The sequence below is a fragment of the Zea mays genome, chromosome 1, assembly GCF_902167145.1.
Source record: "Zea mays cultivar B73 chromosome 1, Zm-B73-REFERENCE-NAM-5.0, whole genome shotgun sequence".
NCBI classification, from domain to species: Eukaryota; Viridiplantae; Streptophyta; class Magnoliopsida; order Poales; family Poaceae; genus Zea; species Zea mays.
Window position 1 is genome coordinate 70,235,953 of NC_050096.1, and position 19,939 is coordinate 70,255,891.

At 40.5% G+C, this 19,939-nt stretch overlaps 2 protein-coding genes across 2 annotated transcripts in view; both read right to left on the bottom strand.

The window, feature by feature from the left end:
* Positions 1-324: 324 nt before the first annotated feature.
* On the bottom strand, positions 325-2,780 carry LOC103636088 (uncharacterized). Its single transcript, XM_008658452.4, has 2 exons — positions 1,284-2,780; positions 325-666 (listed from the first exon to the last, which is right to left on the bottom strand). Exons 1-2 carry the CDS (start codon positions 2,591-2,593, stop codon positions 618-620), a joined length of 1,359 nt encoding a protein of 452 aa, XP_008656674.1. The 5' UTR covers positions 2,594-2,780; the 3' UTR covers positions 325-617.
* Positions 2,781-7,324: 4,544 nt separating this feature from the next.
* LOC103636094 (uncharacterized) overlaps positions 7,325-19,939 on the bottom strand; it is a 63,870-nt gene continuing 51,255 nt past the window's right edge. The window contains exons 2-4 of the mRNA XM_008658463.2: positions 10,656-11,319; positions 8,562-8,673; positions 7,325-7,601 (exon numbers count right to left, since the gene is read on the bottom strand). Coding sequence (XP_008656685.2) covers positions 8,603-8,673; positions 10,656-11,319 — 735 coding nt within the window. The 3' untranslated portion in view covers positions 7,325-7,601; positions 8,562-8,602. The remainder of the gene's footprint in view (positions 7,602-8,561; positions 8,674-10,655; positions 11,320-19,939) is intronic.

Consider the following 19,939-nt stretch of genomic DNA (forward strand, 5'->3'; position numbering starts at 1 on the left):
CCATTCTTAGAGATAAAATGTATAAGCTCACATTCAACATCAATGACAAAATTTATATGTACATATGAATTTGCATAGTCGATTTTTATAGTGACATCAGTAATTACTGAAAGTCCTTAAGCTACAACTGATTGTGTTCTGAATTTATTGACATGTCAATTAAGCAAAAACCGATTAAGTTCTGTTTTAGAACCAAGTGTGCAGGCTTGTTCTTAGTAGTGTTTTTACATCAATTTGTAGATGTAGGATCGAACAACTTTTATCCACAACTTTTTTATTGGAAACTTAAATGAGATACACATAATAAAAACAAGATGACAAAAATGTCACAACTGTTGATTAGCATAGATAACACTAATAAGTACATACATCAACATGGATGTCGCAAAGAAATAAAAGGTTGATATTCCATCAAGAGACATGCTTAGACTAACGATGTTCAACGCCTTGATTAGTTAATAAACAATCCTTGAGATCAAATCTTTGCCATTTCAATATATCACTACTAGTGGACACCTTTATTTTTTGGAGATACAACAAAAGCATGTCAAGAGGCAGCAATTTTGCTCAAAACTTCGATAAATTGCTTCCCATATATGACAGATCATCGATTACAGTCAAGAGAACCATTCTGTATCCCATCCTTCGATATCTCCAATGTCCATGCTGAAAAAGAGAGAGAGAGAGAGAGATTCATAATTAGGTGAAGTATCACATGCATGCATCTCTTCCCACTATATTCGTGCATTATCCCAACGGATACAACTTTGCATGCTTGCCTCCTTCCATAAAATGTATATACATGCATCTTGGAAAATATTAGAATAAATTAATGTTTGGTTGTATTTCCATCGGAATATTCTGCATGCATGCTATACTATTTTCAGTGGATAAAGTTATTATGCGACACAAAGATAGATGATGCACTACAGACACTATGCATACTATAGTGGCATACTTTGAACAACTACTGTAATATATATAGATATGATATTATATCGTTTTTTCTTCTATATTGGCGAATTTTTACATCATTTGTTCTTGTACACAAACCGTGGTTCATATAGTTGGGCTGCAAATAAATAAAGTAGACGTGGATAATTGAATATTATATATATTGCTGATTTTGTTTGTTCTAAAGATAACTCTTTTTTACTACGAAATTTACAAAAAAACACTATTTACGCAAGCATATATAGTTGCTTTACTTGACTGAAATAATTGTAGAGACTACTCACAGCTTGACATACATATATAATACAACTATTCATTACTTTACTTACCGGGGCAAGGGCAAGGAGACATCTTCGTCCTGATGGTAGTAGTAGTCATTCAAATGTATCCCGGGAAAACTAGAGTTGCTTTCATGGGTAGCCTCATGGCCAAGGTTATCGCTGGCCCAATCGGGCATGTCCACCAACGACGACGACGGATCCTCCATCATCATCACCATGTTGGCACTGGCAGCACCTCCACCGGCCTCCTGATCGGCTGCTGTCCCGTTGCCCTTGTCTTCGATGCTCTCAAGGAGCTTGCTCCACCACGCTGACGTGACCAGGCTCATGGTATCGCTCCACTCAATGTCGTGCTGCTGCCCGATCGAGTAGATAGCCGCCATCTCCTCGTCGTCAAGCACCCGGTGCAGCGACGCGTCTGCTGCTGCCAGTGAGGTGTTCTCCATGGCGACAGCGGACAGGTCGTGGCTCGCCATCGTCACCGGGGGAGAGGAGTAGACCGAATAGGAGGAACCTGGTGACGGTTGGAGCAACGGAGGATCGAAAGAGCAGGTGCTGTTCTGCTTGGTGTCGTCACCGGCGACGGCGGAGCTACAACTATTGAATCCCTGGAAGCTAAGGTTTAGACCTAGAGGCTGCAAGGGGAGAGCAGGGAGCAGCTGGTCATCTAGGTTATGCTCAGAACTGACGACCATGGGCGGCGGCGCGACTGGTGCGTCGTCGTAAGTGATCATCAGTGGGGACGACGAAGAGTAGCTACTGGGAGTAGGGGCAGTGAAATGCGAAAATGGAGAGTTGTACAGGTAATCTGAGTAGGAAGCGTAGCTCGGCGCAGACGACGAAGCTCCGGTTGCTGCTTGGCTTGGCTCTTGCGCTGGATGATGATGAACCTCCTGTTGTCGCTGCAGCTGCAGATGCATCAGCTGTTGTTGTTGCTGCTGCTGCTGCAGCTCTTTGGCTTGTCTCATGGAGGCCCTATGGATCTTGAGAGCGGTGACAATCTCTCTCCTTGCCTCTGCCATGTTGAGCAGTCTCTCCTGGTACGGCCTGCTTGTGTGCAGCCTCCTCCTCACCTGCTTCTTGTGTGGCTGCTGCTGCTGCTGCTGTGGTGGTGCTGTTTGGGCCTGCTGCTGCTGCTGCAAGAGGGCGTCTTCTTGTGGCGGCGGCTGGTGGCTATGTGGCTTGGTGCCCACCATGGTGCTGTGGTCTTTGGATCTTGCTGCAGCTGAGGAGCTGAGCTGCTTCACGAGGCTCCTAATGTAAGCTCCCGAGAGGTGTGGCTGCTCCGCCTTGTTGCTGCTGTGGTTGTTCTTTGAGGAGGAAGGGGTGGTAGGAGCTAGCTTGTGGTGGTTCCTCATCTCTCTCTATCTATCTATCTCTCTCTCTCTCTCTCTCTCTCTCTCTATGCTATAGCGACGGATCGATCAGGTTCTCTTTCTCGCTAAGGAAACGAGGGATGTGGCTGTGACAAGGTAGGGTGATGGGGTGGTATAAATAGGGTGGTACTAGGAAGCATATGTGTGTGTAGAGTTTGTTAGGATGCAATGTTATCCTTTTGGCAACGCATGTCACTTATATGCATGGTCTTATGGAGGTATAGGTTGGCAGGTTGTGTAGCTAAAAAAGACAGCACACAACGTTGAGTCATCTTTTTGGTACTTGGGCTCGTATGTAGCATTGACTCTTGATCGATCAGCAAGTACTCGTCGTCGCAGGAAAAAAAAAGAAAGTAAAAGGCTCGCCCAAGTCTGAAAGGCCTCGTTCTCTCAGGGAGGATGCATGGATTTATATACAAAATAGTCTTGGATTTGATGGTCAATATTTTGGATAGATTCCATTGGAAGGAGTTGATCAGGGATTCATATTCCTTTTGCCGCCGATGGACGTCGTCGTAAATTATTTAGAAATCGATCGATCGACGCCAAGAAAGCAAAACAAACAGCAAGTATAAAATTATCACTACTATTAGACTAGAAGCTAGCTAGGAGTGATGGTTGCATCATTATTGCATGCATGCGATCGACCGACGGGCGACGGCCAAATATGGACAACTCGATTTGTTGTTGTTGTTGTTATTGTTATGTTGCTGCATGCATGCACTTTATGTAGCAGATGACATAGGGGTGTTTAAATGCACTAAAACTAACAGTTAGTTAGTTAGTTAAAATTTGTTAGTAAATTTAGCTAGCTAACAAATAACTACCCAACTATTAACTAATTTATCAAAAAATAGCTAATAGCTGAACTATTAGCTAGAGTGTTTTGATGTCTCAACTAATTTTAGACACTAACTATTATCTCTAGTGCATTTAAACACTCCCCTTACTTGATCGAGAAGACGATAAGATCGCAATCAGTGACATTAAAGATAAGTAGACGGCCTATAAGATTGTAGAGATAACCAAGGCCTACTAGATTGTAGAGATAACCAAACCGATAGATAGATATATAGATGTTCTTCCATGACCCATGGATCGATTGGGATCAACACGACCCGAGCGAGAGCATTGAATATACGATCGGTATATATCTATATATCTATCTTTAGCCGCAAGTGCTGTCCGTCCCATCTCTCCTTGTACCCTAGTAAGCTATAGAGAATGATTGGCTACGCGTATAGAGAGAGCATGGTCGTCGTCTTCTCTCTCTGGCATGCATGAAAGTCGTACAGATTTTGGTCGAACGATCAAGCAAAGCTTTGCAAGCATCAATTCTGAGGGCCGCCGGAAAGGATCGGAGCTGCCGGATCGGAGGCTGGTCGCAGCGAGAAGAAACACGGACGAAAGCTGCGTTATCGTCAGGGAAACGGAGGTCGTCCTATAGCTACTCGCAAGTGCAGTCGTACACGGACTACGTGGTCCTACTCGCTCACCCAGACATGCATGAAGCAACGGCGGCGGCGATCAACAAGATCCTGAGAGAATCCCACTATCACAAAAACGATTTTTGGAGATAATAATCTCTCTGACTAATAATAATAGAGACATCTGCTCTCCGTAAATCGTCAACCTCACTCTAGTAAAACACCCATCTTTATTAATTATTGAGAAAGGACATCATGAATAAGGCGTCTAACTTAATTTGTTAAATTATCTATTTACCACTAGTACACACAAGCTTTATAGTGGCGGTTCTAGAGATATTTATACTGACGTTTTTATGTGCTGCCAGTGCTAGAGGTCATTGAAAAATAACATTTTCATTTACGTTTATTTTGGAACCACCAATGTAAATAACATTTCTACTAGCCAACCAAAAGGGGAAATACACTTTTCACTTACGGTTTTCTTTATTTGGCCGTTAGTGGTAGTTTTCTCGTTTTTTTTCAAATTTTAAAAACAAAACTGAATTTTATATATATTTACATACACAAATATATATATATATATTATATCATTATATATTCTATTCTTTATCTAGGGCAATAGAGCAAACGATCTATCACCTGGACCATCATGACCCACACGCCCGCACCCGACCACGCTCGTTCCTCCCACGTGGCTCCCACTACACCAAAATCATACACTTCCTACGGTTTTTTAACTTCCTACAGCTTTTATAACAAACTGTAGGAAATAAATAACTTTCGAGAGGCAACTGGTAGCTCTAGGAAATAAACATAACTTCCTACGGTATTTTATAAAAGTTGTAGGAAGTTACCTTTCACATGCTCACCCGTGTGTTCGGTCAAGCGAGCCGCTAACTTCCTAGAGGCAACCGTAGGAAGTTAGCATGGACAGCTAACTTTCTACAGCCTTCTCTAGGAAGTTAGCTTTTAATTGCTGATCCGCGGGTGTGGTCAAACGAGCCGCTAACTTCCTACGGCAGACTCTAGGAAGTTAGATTTCAGCTGTTGACCAGTCAAACGAAAAGCTAACTTTCTACGGCTGCCTCTAGGAAGTTAGCATGGACAACTAACTTTCTACGGCCTCCTCTAGGAAGTTATATTTAGCTTTTGACCAGTCAAACGAAAAGCTAACTTCCTACGGCTGCCTCTAGGAAGTTAGATTTCAGCTTTTGACTAGTCAAACGAAAAGCTAACTTCCTACAGCCTGCTCTAGGAAGTTATTTAACTTCCTAGAGTACATGTACAAACTCTAGGAAGTTATTGAACTTCCGACGGCTTAACTCTAGGAAGTTATATTTTTTTATCTTATCCTCATTCTCATCCTTATCCACCGTACTTGTTCTAGGCTCTTCTCTATCCTCCCCACACCTTTCTTCTTCGTGCACGCCTGGGAGCAAGCCGCTGCCCCTCTCCATGGCTGCCCCCTCCCTCAGCTTCGTCTTCAGCCACCGCCGAACCAGGGCAAGCTCCCCACACCCGCCGCCACTCCCATTCCCTCCCCCTCTCTGCTGATGGCCGCGCCCCCTAGCATCCACTCGCCCCTGCGCGCACTCTTCCCCCATGGCGAGCTCGCCCTCAACTCCCTACCACAGTGCTCGCCCAGGCTCGCCGGCGTCCATGGCCTATGACCTCTACTCCTGGTCTACGACCTCACCGGATCTCCGCCTTCATGCTGCGCCCATGGATTCGGCCGTGCGGTTCCTCCCAGCTCGGTATATATATAGTGGTGGTGGTACCGCGGCGCTATCTCCTTACCTTTTCTTCTATGTAAAATTGTATGCATGGGGGTCAACGGATTCACCCATCTGTTTGTCCATGTCTTGTCCAAGTTGTGTTACATTGATTTAATTATCTTCAAAAATACATCAGTTTAATTCTTATCATTTTAACATGATATTCTGATAGATCTGGTTCATGCTTTATAGTGCCAAATTTGTGTTGTGGTCTTAGTGCTGTGTTACCCCTTGGCCAAGTTCTCGCGAGGCGGTCACTGGTAATTCTATATTAGATTTTGCATTCAGTAACACTCTAAACTTATTTCGAAAGTTTTATTCCATATATCTTTCAAAAAGCTGACAATGAACTGGCAGTGCTCGCTTCTACTTTACACATGAAGCTAGGAATCTTGAAACTTCATCTTCCCAGAGATATTTCAAGGAACAAGGTGACACCTCTCACAAGGCGACGCCTCTCGCCTTTAAAAGAAAGCCTACATATAACTTTCCTTGCAACATTTATGGAGCATCGCAGCTTTATATTTTTTGTTTAATAATTGTCTCGGTTGCTATGGTTCCCTACTGAAATAAGTTTTATGTATCTGTTCTTATCTGACATACTGAGCTGTCTTATTGATTTGTCAATGCCATTCTTGCAGTATCTATGGGAACATCACAGCTTTACATTTCTTTTGTGTAATAATTGTCTCAGTTGCTATGGTTCTCTACTTAAATAAGTGTTATGTATCTCTTCTTATCTGATATACTTAGCTGCCTTATTGATTTGTCAATCCCATTAACTTCTCAACCTTTCCATTACACTTGTTAAAGTTTATGTGGTTTAAATTATCTCTTATTTGGCGCTACTTCCAGTTTTGGCTACTGGTAATTCTATATTAAATTTTGCATTAAGTAACACTATGAATTTATATTGAATGTTTTATCATTCCTTGAACAATTATTTATCTAAATTCTATAATTATGGGAACACAACTTTGTTGTAATCTCATTGTAACACCCCGTCCAATCCCTGGACCGGCGGTACTTACTCCTGGCAGCTCTCTAGGATCATATATTGTCCCCACAGACCAACACGAGTCTTTTGTGCGCACTTTGTCCTCACTCATGCGCACCCGAGAAAACTTCCCGGTCGGTCACCCATCCCAAATTGCTCTAAGCCAAGCACTCTTAACTTGGAGGTTCTTTCGAGATAGGCTTCCGAAAAAGAAGATGCACCTTGTTGGTATGATTACACTATTAATTCTATTAAGCCTTGGGCCAGGACATCCCATCCCAGGGGCCAGGATATCACAATCCACCCCCTTAGAAGACCGACGTCCTCGTCGGTCAACCCCAATCCAGGAACCTCCCCTCTTGGCCACGTCTGTATGTCTAGTGTCGTCATATGCCATGCCATGTGACCACTCTGGGCCCACATGCGCCATGCGCCATATACCCGAACCCCCTAGCCCACACCCGGTTTTGGAAGGTAAACCGAATGCGAACCATGTACGTGCCAGGATCAGAACTCACGTACATAGCGATTACATAAATGACTCATCATGGCACAATGCTTCGAATAACAATAAAGGATAAGTAATAATATGAAAGACTAGAGTCATTTACATAGTAAAATCAAAGTACACAGAATAGAAATGTAGCCAACGTAAATAAACCCACCACAGGCAGCTGACTGGGGGAGGTCGCTAGCCTAATCCTCGAACTCATCGAAGCCCTAGAACTCCTGGAGATCCGCCTCGACGCCTTCTTCTTTACCTGAGCATAGATTGCACCAAAGGCAACCTAGTGTTTTGTGAAAGCAAGGGTGAGTACACATCAACGTACTCAGCAAATGTCCCGTTTGGCTGTAGTGGACTAGCTTTATGTGAGGTTAAGGTCAAAGCAGATTGCTTTTAGTTGGTCAGGTATTTATTATTAGTGGAAGCCAAGTTTTATCATATAACCAACCCGTGAACCATTTCCTCATCGAGAAAACATCATTATCATCATCAAGTCAAAACTATCAATAGAACCATTGTATCTCATATCATATGTATCTCTAATCAAAGAGGATCCCAAGGTCGCTCATAACCGTGAGCACGGCTGATATATCAGTTTCTAACCCTCTGCAGAGGTCGCACACTTTACCCACAAGTCGTGATTCCCATTCTGCCCGGAGATCATGACTCTCCATTGATCACTACCAAGGTGACCTAGCAGGGTCTCACTACGTAGCCTTTACAAAGATTTCCCAGAGGTCATAGCCGCTCGTTAGGTTTCTCCAGTTTGATAAACACAGTACATCTCCCCAGAGGAAGGGTGACTAACAAAACCAAATCAAAGAACCTCTGCAGCCAGCCTCGGCAGAGCAAGTACTGTGCCTGGACCCCATTGACGGCCCTACGGCGAAGCCAACTACTCCTCTGGTTCCTCTAATTAATCAGCTAAGGGCGTCCCATTCCACCCTCATGGTTGCACTGTTATCCCGGGTTGTCACTCCCCGAACAGGTCCTTATGGAGAGGCACTCAGGAAAACAGCCTGAGCCCCCTTTAGTGCCACAAGCTCATCCTCATCGTATCATAAAGTAATTCTCATCATGTTCATTGATTAGAGTAAAGCACTAGCTTAGAGCTAACCATGATAACCCGAAAGGTAAACAAGGATAAGGTAAATAGAAAGCTAGTAAATCCTTAGGTTGTTCATAGTATGCGAGACAGTGTATTATAAAATAAATGGGACATAATGGGTCAGAGGACACTTGCCTTCACCAAACAGATGCTCAGGGTGTTCAATGTTGTAGACCTCAAAAAGCTTGATCTCTTGGTCGCCAACGCTCGATCTTTGATCCCTTGAAGCTCGGAAACAGATCGCAATCTATTCGCGACGCAAAGCGAAGACAAACAGGCACAAGCAAACAAACATATATATGCATAAGAACATTACACCATGCCAAGGAGAACATAATAAAGCATGCAAAACGAAATAGAGTGCGTTACTACGGTCACGCGAGGAAAAAGAAATGCGATAGTCGGAGCTACGGTCGAGAAGTTATCGCGTCTATACTAACCGAGTATTAATCATAACATTTAGTTTGATCTAATTATATTAATCAATATTTATTTAAAAAGAAACTAGAGCTTTCGCACAATTTTAATTAGCTGACCACACTAACGATTCTTAGTTAAATAAGTAATTTAAATAACATCAGTGACTCTAAGCAGGACGAATTAGCGGAGCGAGACGAAACACGTAACACGTGAAACAGCACGACAACGTGCAAACGACGCGCGGACATGCGTGACATAGCACGCTGACGATACACGAAACAGCGCGCGCGACGAACGCAAATGACGCGCCAACAGCACGCCACCACGTGCGGAACAGCACGCGCGATAGGCGAGAAAATTAAATAGGTGACACGTTTATACTAAACAAATATTAAATAAATAAAAGGTAGTTGAGTTGATATTTACCATGTTAATATTTATTATAAAAGCCCAAGTTGAACACTACACATTTAATCTAATTAGAATATTAATCTAATAAATATTAGTCAAGCAAACCTTAAGTTAATTATCTTAAACACGTGACCCAACAAATTAACATTACTAACATGAGTTATAGACAAAACCAATTTATTATCGCACAACGACGTCGCGCGACACTTGAACCAGACGCGTGGCACGAACGCGCGAAGGAAATGTCGACGACATGCAAACAACGTGTGAATGGCACGCGAACATGCACGCGATATCGTGCAGGCAAACAACGCGCACGACAGCGTGCGAGTCAGCACGACTACGCGCACGACATGCGCGGACCGATGCGCGAACGACACGCGACGACTTGACAACGAATGTCACAACATAAGAGAATTATTAAGTTACGTCGTGCCTATACTAGACAAATATTAATTAAAACATTTAAGTAGATATAATCCTATTAACATGTATGAATAAAGTGTGGCTAAAATTATAAATTAGTTTGAGTAAACTACTACCTTAATGACTCGGATAAATAAGTCAATACTCAACTAATTAATTAAAACATGCCTCGCGACGAAATAATGTTACTAGCATGTTGGTGACGAGGTTACGAAGTTAAAGCGACCGAAACAAAATAGAAACGGGTTTATGGCACATTATATATGGAATAGCTAACAATTCATGGCTTGCAAACAATTTTATTAAAGCGCGCGAATCACGATTCGCGTGAACGACGACACGTGGATAGCACGCACAAACGTCATGGGGACACGCGTAACACGCAAGGAAAGGATGGTGACAGCGTATGCGAACAATACAGGTGGGTAGCGTGCGGGCAACACGCGACATGCGAATATCACCAGACTATAATTAGATGTGCAAAACTATATTTTTAAGTTGATTTTTAGTTAATATAAATTATTTGCGTAAGATATTTCAGATAAATTGAACTATCAATTAGTCAGCGATTAAACAAGGACTAATTACTAAGCATCAACGATTATAGAGAAACGATTAACTAATGTGCGCAGATCGCGCGCGCGACACGCACGAAACATCGCGAATGGACGGAGACGACGCACACGAACCGCAACAACGACACGTGCGGATAGCACGAGCGGTACGCACGACAACGTGTGGAACGCGATAAAACTAAATAATCGTCACATTTATATCAAACGAATATTAGAGCAAAATATTTGAGTTACTATTAATTATGTCGACAAGTATTTATAAAGCGCAAGTTAACTACTTATAAATTAGTTTAATTGAAAAGCCTAATTAATTAACGTTAGTTAGACATAAATATAATTAATTATTTAGACATGCGACATGGTGAAACAAGGTATCTAACGCGTAGACGATGCTCACCTCGCAGCGACGACGGATGGGTAGACGAGCTCGCGGCGAGGCACGTGGACGGCGATGCTGCTGCTGCGCTGGGATCGCACAAAGGTCGAGTCGGGGCTGCGCAGGCTGTGCCGGACGCGAGCGCGATGCCGTGCCGGGGACACACGCACGACCATGCCGAGGCATTGGCCTGGCCGCGCCATGGCCGGACCAACCACGCTGCGTCAGCCACGCCGAGCTTGCGCTGACCACGCTGCTGCAGGCAAGCCACGCACGCTGCGCTGACCACGTGCAGGAGGAAGCGGAAGCGGCTAGGGATTGAGGGCGGGCAGCAAAAGGGCGAGCTTATCCATGGGAGGAGGAGTAGGAAGCAGGGGGAGGTAGTTGACATCCACGGCAAGGGAAGGGAGCTGCTTGCTGCTGGAACAAGGGGCATCGACCACCAGAAACAGGAGAGGAGAGGGATGGCGGCCACCAGGAAAGGTACGACGTCCTTGCCTCCTTGTTGCTGGCGTGGGGAGATGAGGGAGAGGCAGTGAGCAGCGTCGGCATAGGGAAGGAGCAGGGCTAGACAAGTGGACGCCAAGCTTGAATATGGGACGTGCAGGCTACAGTTGTCGAGATACTGGCATCGTGGGTGGAAGAAACGGTTGGAGGAGATGATGTGCGTGGGGAGATGGGAGCGCTGGTTCAGGGAGGTGAGTTGAACGATCGTTCCTTTTTTTTATTTCTTTTCTTTTTTTTCTATTTCTCTTATTTTCGTATCTATAGGCATAGTGGAGATTTATATATATATATATATATATATATATATATATATATATATATATATATATATATATATATATATTTGTCCATTTTAGATCAAGCCTAAAATAATTTAAATAAAATTTAAATGTGATAGCAAACAAAACTATGCTTCAGCATGAAAGGCAGCATGCAACGCTTCTCTAGGGCTCAATTCGGTAGGCTTATGCTAATATATAACAAAATAACACTCTATTATTTAGAAAAAGAAAAGAAAATCATGGAAAAGAGAGGGTAACACCTGAATTTGGTGAATATTAGAAAAGAAATTTTATACCCCCAAATTCAGGGTGTTACACTCATCATCTATTTCATGAATATTCTTGACATGTATTAAAGCTAAGCACATCACTGCAGGTTCGAGGAGTCAAGACTCCTGAAAATATGCTAAGGTGTGTAAATAATTGCAACAATCTGGAGAGTCTCTGAAAAAGCCGGCATGGTTCTTTTAGCAGATGCTTGGTCAGGTATGTATATCAGTGTATGTGCTAGCTTATTTGAATCCCTTTCCTGTTGCTTGCAGCTTCGAACGAAAATTAATTACTTCACTGACAAAGTGTAAATATGGCTACAGTGGGGGCGGACGTGTCAGCATCCATGGTGTCACCGGTTTAAACGTTAGCCTTCTAAAAACCATTATAGATTCATAATTTGTTCTATTTTTTTGCTCATCCGCATACATAGCAATTAAAACTTCACATAGAAAATGAGGCTGAAAAAGAAATCAGTTTAACAAACAAGACTTTGGCAACTCTTTGTTTTAGACGTTCGTTGTTCCAGAACCAACTAATGGATGTATCTAGCTGTTTTAACTTTTGCATATTCCATAGGTATATTACTTGCACTATATACAAATTCCTTGCCTACAAAGATATAATATTTTTACCACTTATATTAAAAAATGTTTACTACGTGCGCAATGCGCACGCACGTTACTAGTGTGTATTAGTCACATTGATTTTGTGTCATTAACAGGTGCGATGTGTGGTGAAGTCTAGGTTTGAGGTATTATGGTGTTGTGATTGTGCGTATAGTGTTTGTTAAAAACACCCCATCTCATGTAGTGTTATGTGCATAAATATGAAGTAATCACTTCGTGTAGTAAATACTCAAGTTCGATATATGAATATTGTGTGGAGTGCTTTGCTGAGTGTGTCTCAAATATCGTTGAATTGGTTAATATATAAGTTGTCTGGTCGAGTTAGTAATGCATAAAGTAGGTTTAACGTGTTGCTAGTAAGTACTGTCAGTATTGATTTTGATAAATCTTGTTTGTATAGTGAAGTCGATAGTTATTCCGATAATCATTATATTCGACGTTTAGAAATCGATTATGTGTCAAAGAGGAACGTTGATTGCTACCCCCAAGTACTTAGAAGTCTGTTTCGGTTAAAATATGAGAATTTATTGATATAAAGGTGTATATCAATGCTTTGAACTTTAAGTATAGGATTTAAATTATGATCTTGTGAAACTCTATGTTGTGTGATAAGGCTCTACTTGTTAGAATAATTAGTGTGATGCTTAATTTAGTTGGTGTGCTATACATAATAGTCTAGATTAGTAGTTCTAAAAGTTAGTTGAAGTATTTCTATTCATTATTGAGGATTGTCACTCTTTATTGAGGATTATGTATAGCTTCTTTATTAAGGATTGTCAATCTTTATGTATTTCTATCAATAGCTTCTTTATTGAGGATTGTCACTTAAGCTAGCATGTATTTTAAAACTTATAAATGTTTTATACAGTCAGTTTGTAATATTTTTGAATCAATTTCTTTTGTAATAAACTCTGATGATATATATATATATATATTGTAATCTTGTTATAATTTGTAAATCTTGTAACTTGTAACTATTTTGTAATCATGTTTATTTGTCTCTAGTCAAGCGCCCGATAGGGTGCCTCTTTTTCTAGTTTTACTGAAAACTTGGTGTGCCATCATCATTCCTAACTTTATTTGTCAATTGTCAAAGTATTGATTCACAGAAAACATGTGCAATAATTATTTCTTTGTATTTTATGCTTGCCTTTTCTTACAACCACTATTTATTATCAACTACCAATTTGTGACTTTCGTATCTGTGGGCTTTTTTTTGGCATATCAAGTATGTAGGTTTGCAAAACCTGATTCAACAAAATGAGCAATTGTATGGTTCAGAAAACGCACCTTCTGGTGGAGTGGCTTTGCCGTTCATCCTAGTCTAGGTGAATACGTTTTTAGTCCTATGTCCTGTTGCCTTTGTACATAATGCACTAAATGAAGTGAATTCTACTTCTGCACATGGTTTAGATCTAAATGTTGGATATTTATTCTTTTGCTTGCAGACCTAACCTACGACATTATATACTTCTTTTAGTGTGTTAGCATGGATTTTTTTATTGTTTATACCTCCCATACATTATCCTTGGTCTTCACCTTCACCTACATCTCCACCTACCGAACATCAGGTATGCAAATTCATCATCATTTACTTGTTGTTAGTTATATTATGATGTAACTCAGCAAATACCATTTGTACATGTATATTAGGCCCCTCCAGCTACCTTGCCGACGCATCAACGAGAAGACGAGTTAGACTTTGTTGAAACCCTCTTCGCTAGTGGAGGTATCGACCATCACTCGTCACTGTACCCCGATGGTGATCGGCGATCGTGAGCTTCAATGTTATGTGTTGTGATACTTGAGACTTTTATTATGACTATGTATGAGATATTGTCTTTTATTATGACTAGATGAGATGTGTCTTATTATGACTATGGATGAGACTTTTGTGATGTAATTGATGAGACTATGGATTTAAATATTGTTATGTGATTGTGTATGAGATGTTTTATGTGAAAATATGTTGTGCTATATAGCTGTTGATATATTTGTTATATTGTGGAATGTGGTGTAAAATAAAAATAAACAGCATTTGTAATGCTGGTCAAGTTAACTTCCTAGAGGCCAATTGGGCCGTAGGAAGTTAGCCAGCAAACTTCCTAGGGGCTACAGTCAGCTGTAGGAAGTTAGCCAGCTAACTTCCTACGGGCTACAATCAGTCGTAGGAAGTTCGCCAACTAACTTCCTAGGGGCTACAGTCAGCCGTAGGAAGTTAGTTAGCTGACGGCGCTGACGGCGTGAAGCTACTAACTTCCGAGAACCTACTAACTTCCGAGAGGCTTCTTTGGCTGTAGGAAGTTAGGTAACTTCCTAGAGGGCTCTAGGAAGTTAAGCTAACTTCCGACAAAAAATTTTCGAGAGCCAAACTTCCGACGGGATGGCTTAACTTCCGAGAGTTTAGCTAACTTCCTAGAGTTTAGGGCTAACTTCCTAGGGTTTAGGCTCTAGGAAGTTCACTATTTTGGTGTAGTGTCCGCCCCAATGCAGCTCGGCCCGCGTGTCTCAGCCCACACAGCTTCGCGCCCCACATGGCTCGCGCACAAGCCATATTAAGTCATTTCAATCAACATTAAGTTATTCTAGTAAATATTAAGTTATTTTTCCATAAAACATTAAGTTGTTATTATTTTCAGTCATTTTTCCTATGTTTTCTTAGACATTTTTATGTTATTTGTTTAGTTATTCTAGAAAATATTAAGTCATTCAAGTGTCTAGAATACATTTAAGTCATATCCATATTGCTGTTTTGTTGCCCATATATTAGAACAATCCAAGTATAAATTGACTATTTAAGATTGTAAATGAATTCAAATAAAAAGGTTGTCAACTACAAAGTTTCATAACTTTTGAAATTCTACAACTTTTATTTTGGTACTTTTTCTATCTAAGTTTGTTTGCAAAATTCGCATTTAAAATTTGACAAATTTAGATGCAATTTTTGAGAGCCAAAATGATTTCAAATAAAAAAGTTGTAACTACAAAGTTTTATAACTTTTAGAGATCTACAACTTTTATGTTGGTGGTTTTTTCATACAAAGTCATTTAAAAAACTAAAAAAATCAGTATAAAAATGATTTTAATGGCGGTTTTTAAGAAAATCGCCATTATAAATCGATTTTTAGTGGCGACTTTTAAGAAACCCGCCTGTAGAGAAATATGATTTCCGCTACTAGAAATAGCACTACAGTTTAATAACTTAAACCGTGTGTAAAAATTAAACTCTATTATAGGCTCTGAGTACTTTTATTTCTACTAGTGGTATGTTTCGGAGACGACAGGTCTTCCAAATCCTACCTACCTAGTGCTCCAGAGGATGGTCCCTGGACAATGTGTGCGAGTGCATAAAACATGAAGGAGGCAAACACGCATTTATTTTTCTGGCAGCGTTGCATATGGCTCTTTAGCAGGGATGGACGTAACACTAACACCCTATCTCTAGCTGAACAAGCCGCTGCATGCATGCACGCGCAGGATCACTCATCACGTCATATTTTGCTATATATATGTAAACAATAATACAGGAGCTAGCTAGCTAGCTAGCTGTGATTTTACCCAAGTTGGCCTCGCGTATTTTGCAACAAAAGCATGCACATGATTTAACTAAAAATGACATTTGTTGCCTGTTTTGAGTTACAAATACAGCAGGTCAGATTATTGTTGATGTGCATGCTTTTGTTGCAAAATACAGGTCATGCATGTTATATATATATATATATATATATATATATATATATATATATATATATATATATATATATATATATATATATATATATATATATTGGGGGCCTTCGGCTTCCGAAGGTCCTCAAAAATATGATTGAACAATGTTTCTGGAGTATGATACATGAACATGTACCTTCGGACTTAGAAAAAAACTACAATGTGGAGAAGCACAAAGAATACGAAGGATGGCGCAGAGCCGAAGCTATGCGCAGGGTAGCTTCGGCGTGATAACAGAAAAGGGAACCGACTTAAAAGAGAAAAGTCTATTTAGACCCCGATGGACTATTATAGAGTTATTAGCAAATGTAAAGGGCATGAGTGTAATTTTACATAGGTTGCGTCCCGTACCTATAAATAGATGAACAGTGCTCCCGTGCTGTTCACGCGGACTGGACATGTGCTTTTGCGTCACGCTTGTACTTTTACCTTCTTTCAAGCCGAAGGTACTTTTGTAACTTGTTAGTATTCCTATTTTTCTTTAATAATAAAAATAGAAATGAGTTGTTAATAATAAATAACTGTTGGTATTGTCTTTTATATCTCGTATGTTTCTTTCCTCGTTTATATTTTGCTTTGACGAAGGTACGTCCTTCATAACCTTCGTCCGAAAATCATTATCTCTCAAAGGGATATAATGCTTCGAAGGACGAAGGACTTTAACGTTTAACATTCTCTGTGTTGCCTTGTTCTTGACTCATAACATTTGAGAACAAGTCCCAACAATATATATATATATATATATATATATATATATATATATATATATATATATATATATATATATATATATATATTCACATGACCAGTATTTGTTGCCAGCTGTTTTCAGTTACAAATACAGCTATCTTGACTTTTTTTCATATATATATATATATATATATATATATATATATATATATATATATATATATATATATATATATGCATGGTTGTGTGTGTTTGACCTGTATTAATTTGTAGCCTGTTGTGCTTTTCTTTTTAAAAAATTGATCGAACGAGCCGAGGCAGAGATGCGAGGATGTCCACATGTTTTGGAACATTAATTGCATCGAGATGAAACTTATTAAAAATAAAATTAGAATGGCATATCCCGATGCATGGGAATGGACAGATGACATACTCCAATAAAATATAGAACACGTACGCTAGCTGTTTGGCACGCCCACTTTGCAATCCTAACTTCAATCGTCGTCATGCATATTGTCTTCACCGGGTCAACTTATCGTACGTGTTGCAGTGTTTACTTATGCACCGGCGTGATGTATATGCTGCGTCTCTATAATATATTATTCAGAATATATATTTTATTAATGCACTTTGAAGCCATGCATATGACGACGATATTACTGTTGACATAGTAGCTTGCAGGCAAGATCAATCTTCAGCTAGCTATAAAGCTGTCTCTTTTTTTCCTGGGGTATATATACATATATTTATAGAGGAGTGAACAAAAAGATAAGTTAGTCAAACATAACGGTAGAGCAAAGCGTTTTTTGGCAAAAAAAAAATGATACAACTAAGCACCTCACTGGCCCACCTATGAACGCCGGTTTGACTGTATGGTTCACTAGTAGAAAAGAGCTCATAGCCTGCGGCACCCATAAATTATCACTGGCGGTTTCAGTTATCGCGCGCCAGTAAAAAAAACAAGGTGGGCCCGGCTTGGAAACCGCCAGTGGAAACCTATTTCCACTGACGGTTATCTTAACACAACCGCCAGTGGAAATAGGATGTTTCCGCTGGCGGTTGGTGTAACAGAACCGCCAGTGGAAATAGGTTTCCACTGGCGGTTGTTGTAACACAACCGCCAGTGGAAATACCCTATTTCCACTGGTGGTTGTGTTAAGATAACCGCCAGTGGAAATTGGTTTCCACTGGCGGTTTTTCAAGCCAACCGCCAGTGAACTGTCTGTTATAAATACCCCTCTTCTTCCCCCCGATAGTGAACTGTATGCTCGCAGCCAACTTCCATTGGAGGCGATTTTGGAGGTCTAGATTTCACAAAAATATAAGGAGGAGGTTTTGGTCTTCATTTCTTGGAAGAAGGTGGATAAGAAAGGTTGGTTTATGTTTCTTTGTCAATTTTTTTTTCATTTTTGCTCAATTTTAGCCACATTTTGGATCTAGGGTTTTACATGTGAGAGAGAAGAGTATAGCTAGGTTATTTTCTCTATTTCCTCAAATGAGGTTGCTTAAGATGGTTAGTTTTTGTCTATTCCCTCTCCTTTTTCATGTTTAGTTCTCAAATAAGTTTATCCATAACACATATTTAGTTGCTTAATGAATGGTGAATGTGTTGTATGGAAGGTTGGTTTAATTATGTTTCAATTGTCAGTTATTGTTTTTTTTTGCTCAATTTTAACTACATTTTGAAACTAGGCTTTCACCATGTGTTAGAGATAGGTTTGGGTATTAAAATTTTTTCTTTATTAGTTGCTAGGAAAGTTTGGCTTATGTTTCTTTTGCCAAATTTTGTTCATTTTTCCTCCATTTTAGCCACATTTTGGATATAGGGTTTCACCATGTGTTAGAGATAAAGTAGTCTAACTACTTTTATTGGAAGAGATAAAGTAGGCTAACTACATTTTTGGATATAGGGTTTCACATTTTAGCCACATTTTTGGATATAGGGTTTCACCATGTGTTTTATGTTACTTTTTTTACAGGTGATGATGGAGAGGATATCCTGGATGTATAACTTATCAAGGCTAGATCCATCATACATATCTGAGGTCCATAAGTTTATTGTTGTCGCTAAGAACCATGCTTGGAGAACAAAGACAAAGCACATATATTGTCCATGCATGGACTGCAAAAATGTTGTTGTATTTGATGACACAGAACAAATCATATCTCATCTGGTATGCCGAGGATTTGTGAAGGATTACATAATTTGGACAAAGCATGGAGAGGGTAGCTCTTCGCCTTATACAGCTGGAAACCCTGCGAACATCGACGACAGCTTTCAGTTCGTTCACGAGACACAACAACCTCTTCCACAGAGCGAACATGTAGTGCCAAATGTTACTGATCATGGTTACGCCGGAGGAAATGAACGTGAAAGAACCCATGTTCTGCCAAATGTTATGGACGAGGAAGATGCAGAGTTGTTAGAGGCAATGCTGCGTCGTCATACAGATCCATCGATGTTCTTCATGAAAGGTATGGAGTCCCTGAAGAAGGCAGCAGAAGAGCCTTTGTACAACGAGTCTAAGGGTTGTACCAAAGAGTTCACGACGCTCCGGTCTGTGTTAAAGTTGTTGATGTTAAAAGCTAGATATGGTCTGTCTGATGCTGGCTTCGATGCGTTCTTGAGTATTATCACAGACATGCTTCCAAAGGAGAACAAAGTGCCTGCTAACACGTACTATGCAAAGAAACTAATCAGTCCACTCACTCTGGGCGTGGAGAAGATCCACGCGTGTAGAAATCATTGTATCCTTTATCGAGGTGATGATTATAAAGACTTGGAGAGCTGCCCAAAGTGTGGTGCAAGTAGGTACAAGACGAATAAAGACTATTGAGAGGAAGAGTGTGTTGCATCTGTGTCTAAAGGGAAGAAGCGAAAGAAAGCCAAAAAGAAGACTTCAAAATCCACGAGCAAAGAAAAAGAAGAAGTAGACTATTATGCGCTCAAAAAGATTCCTGCTTTGGTGATGTGGTACCTCCCCGTCATCGATCGATTGAGGTGTTTGTTCGCTAACCCTGAGGATGCCAAACTTATGAGCTGGCATGCTTCTGATGAGCACAAAAACGATGGGAAGCTTCGACATCCAGCCGATGGGAAGCAGTGGCAAGATTTCAATGAGAACCACCGAGACTTTGCCGATGAACCAAGAAATGTTAGGTTCGCACTGAGTACTGATGGAATGAATCCATTTGCTGA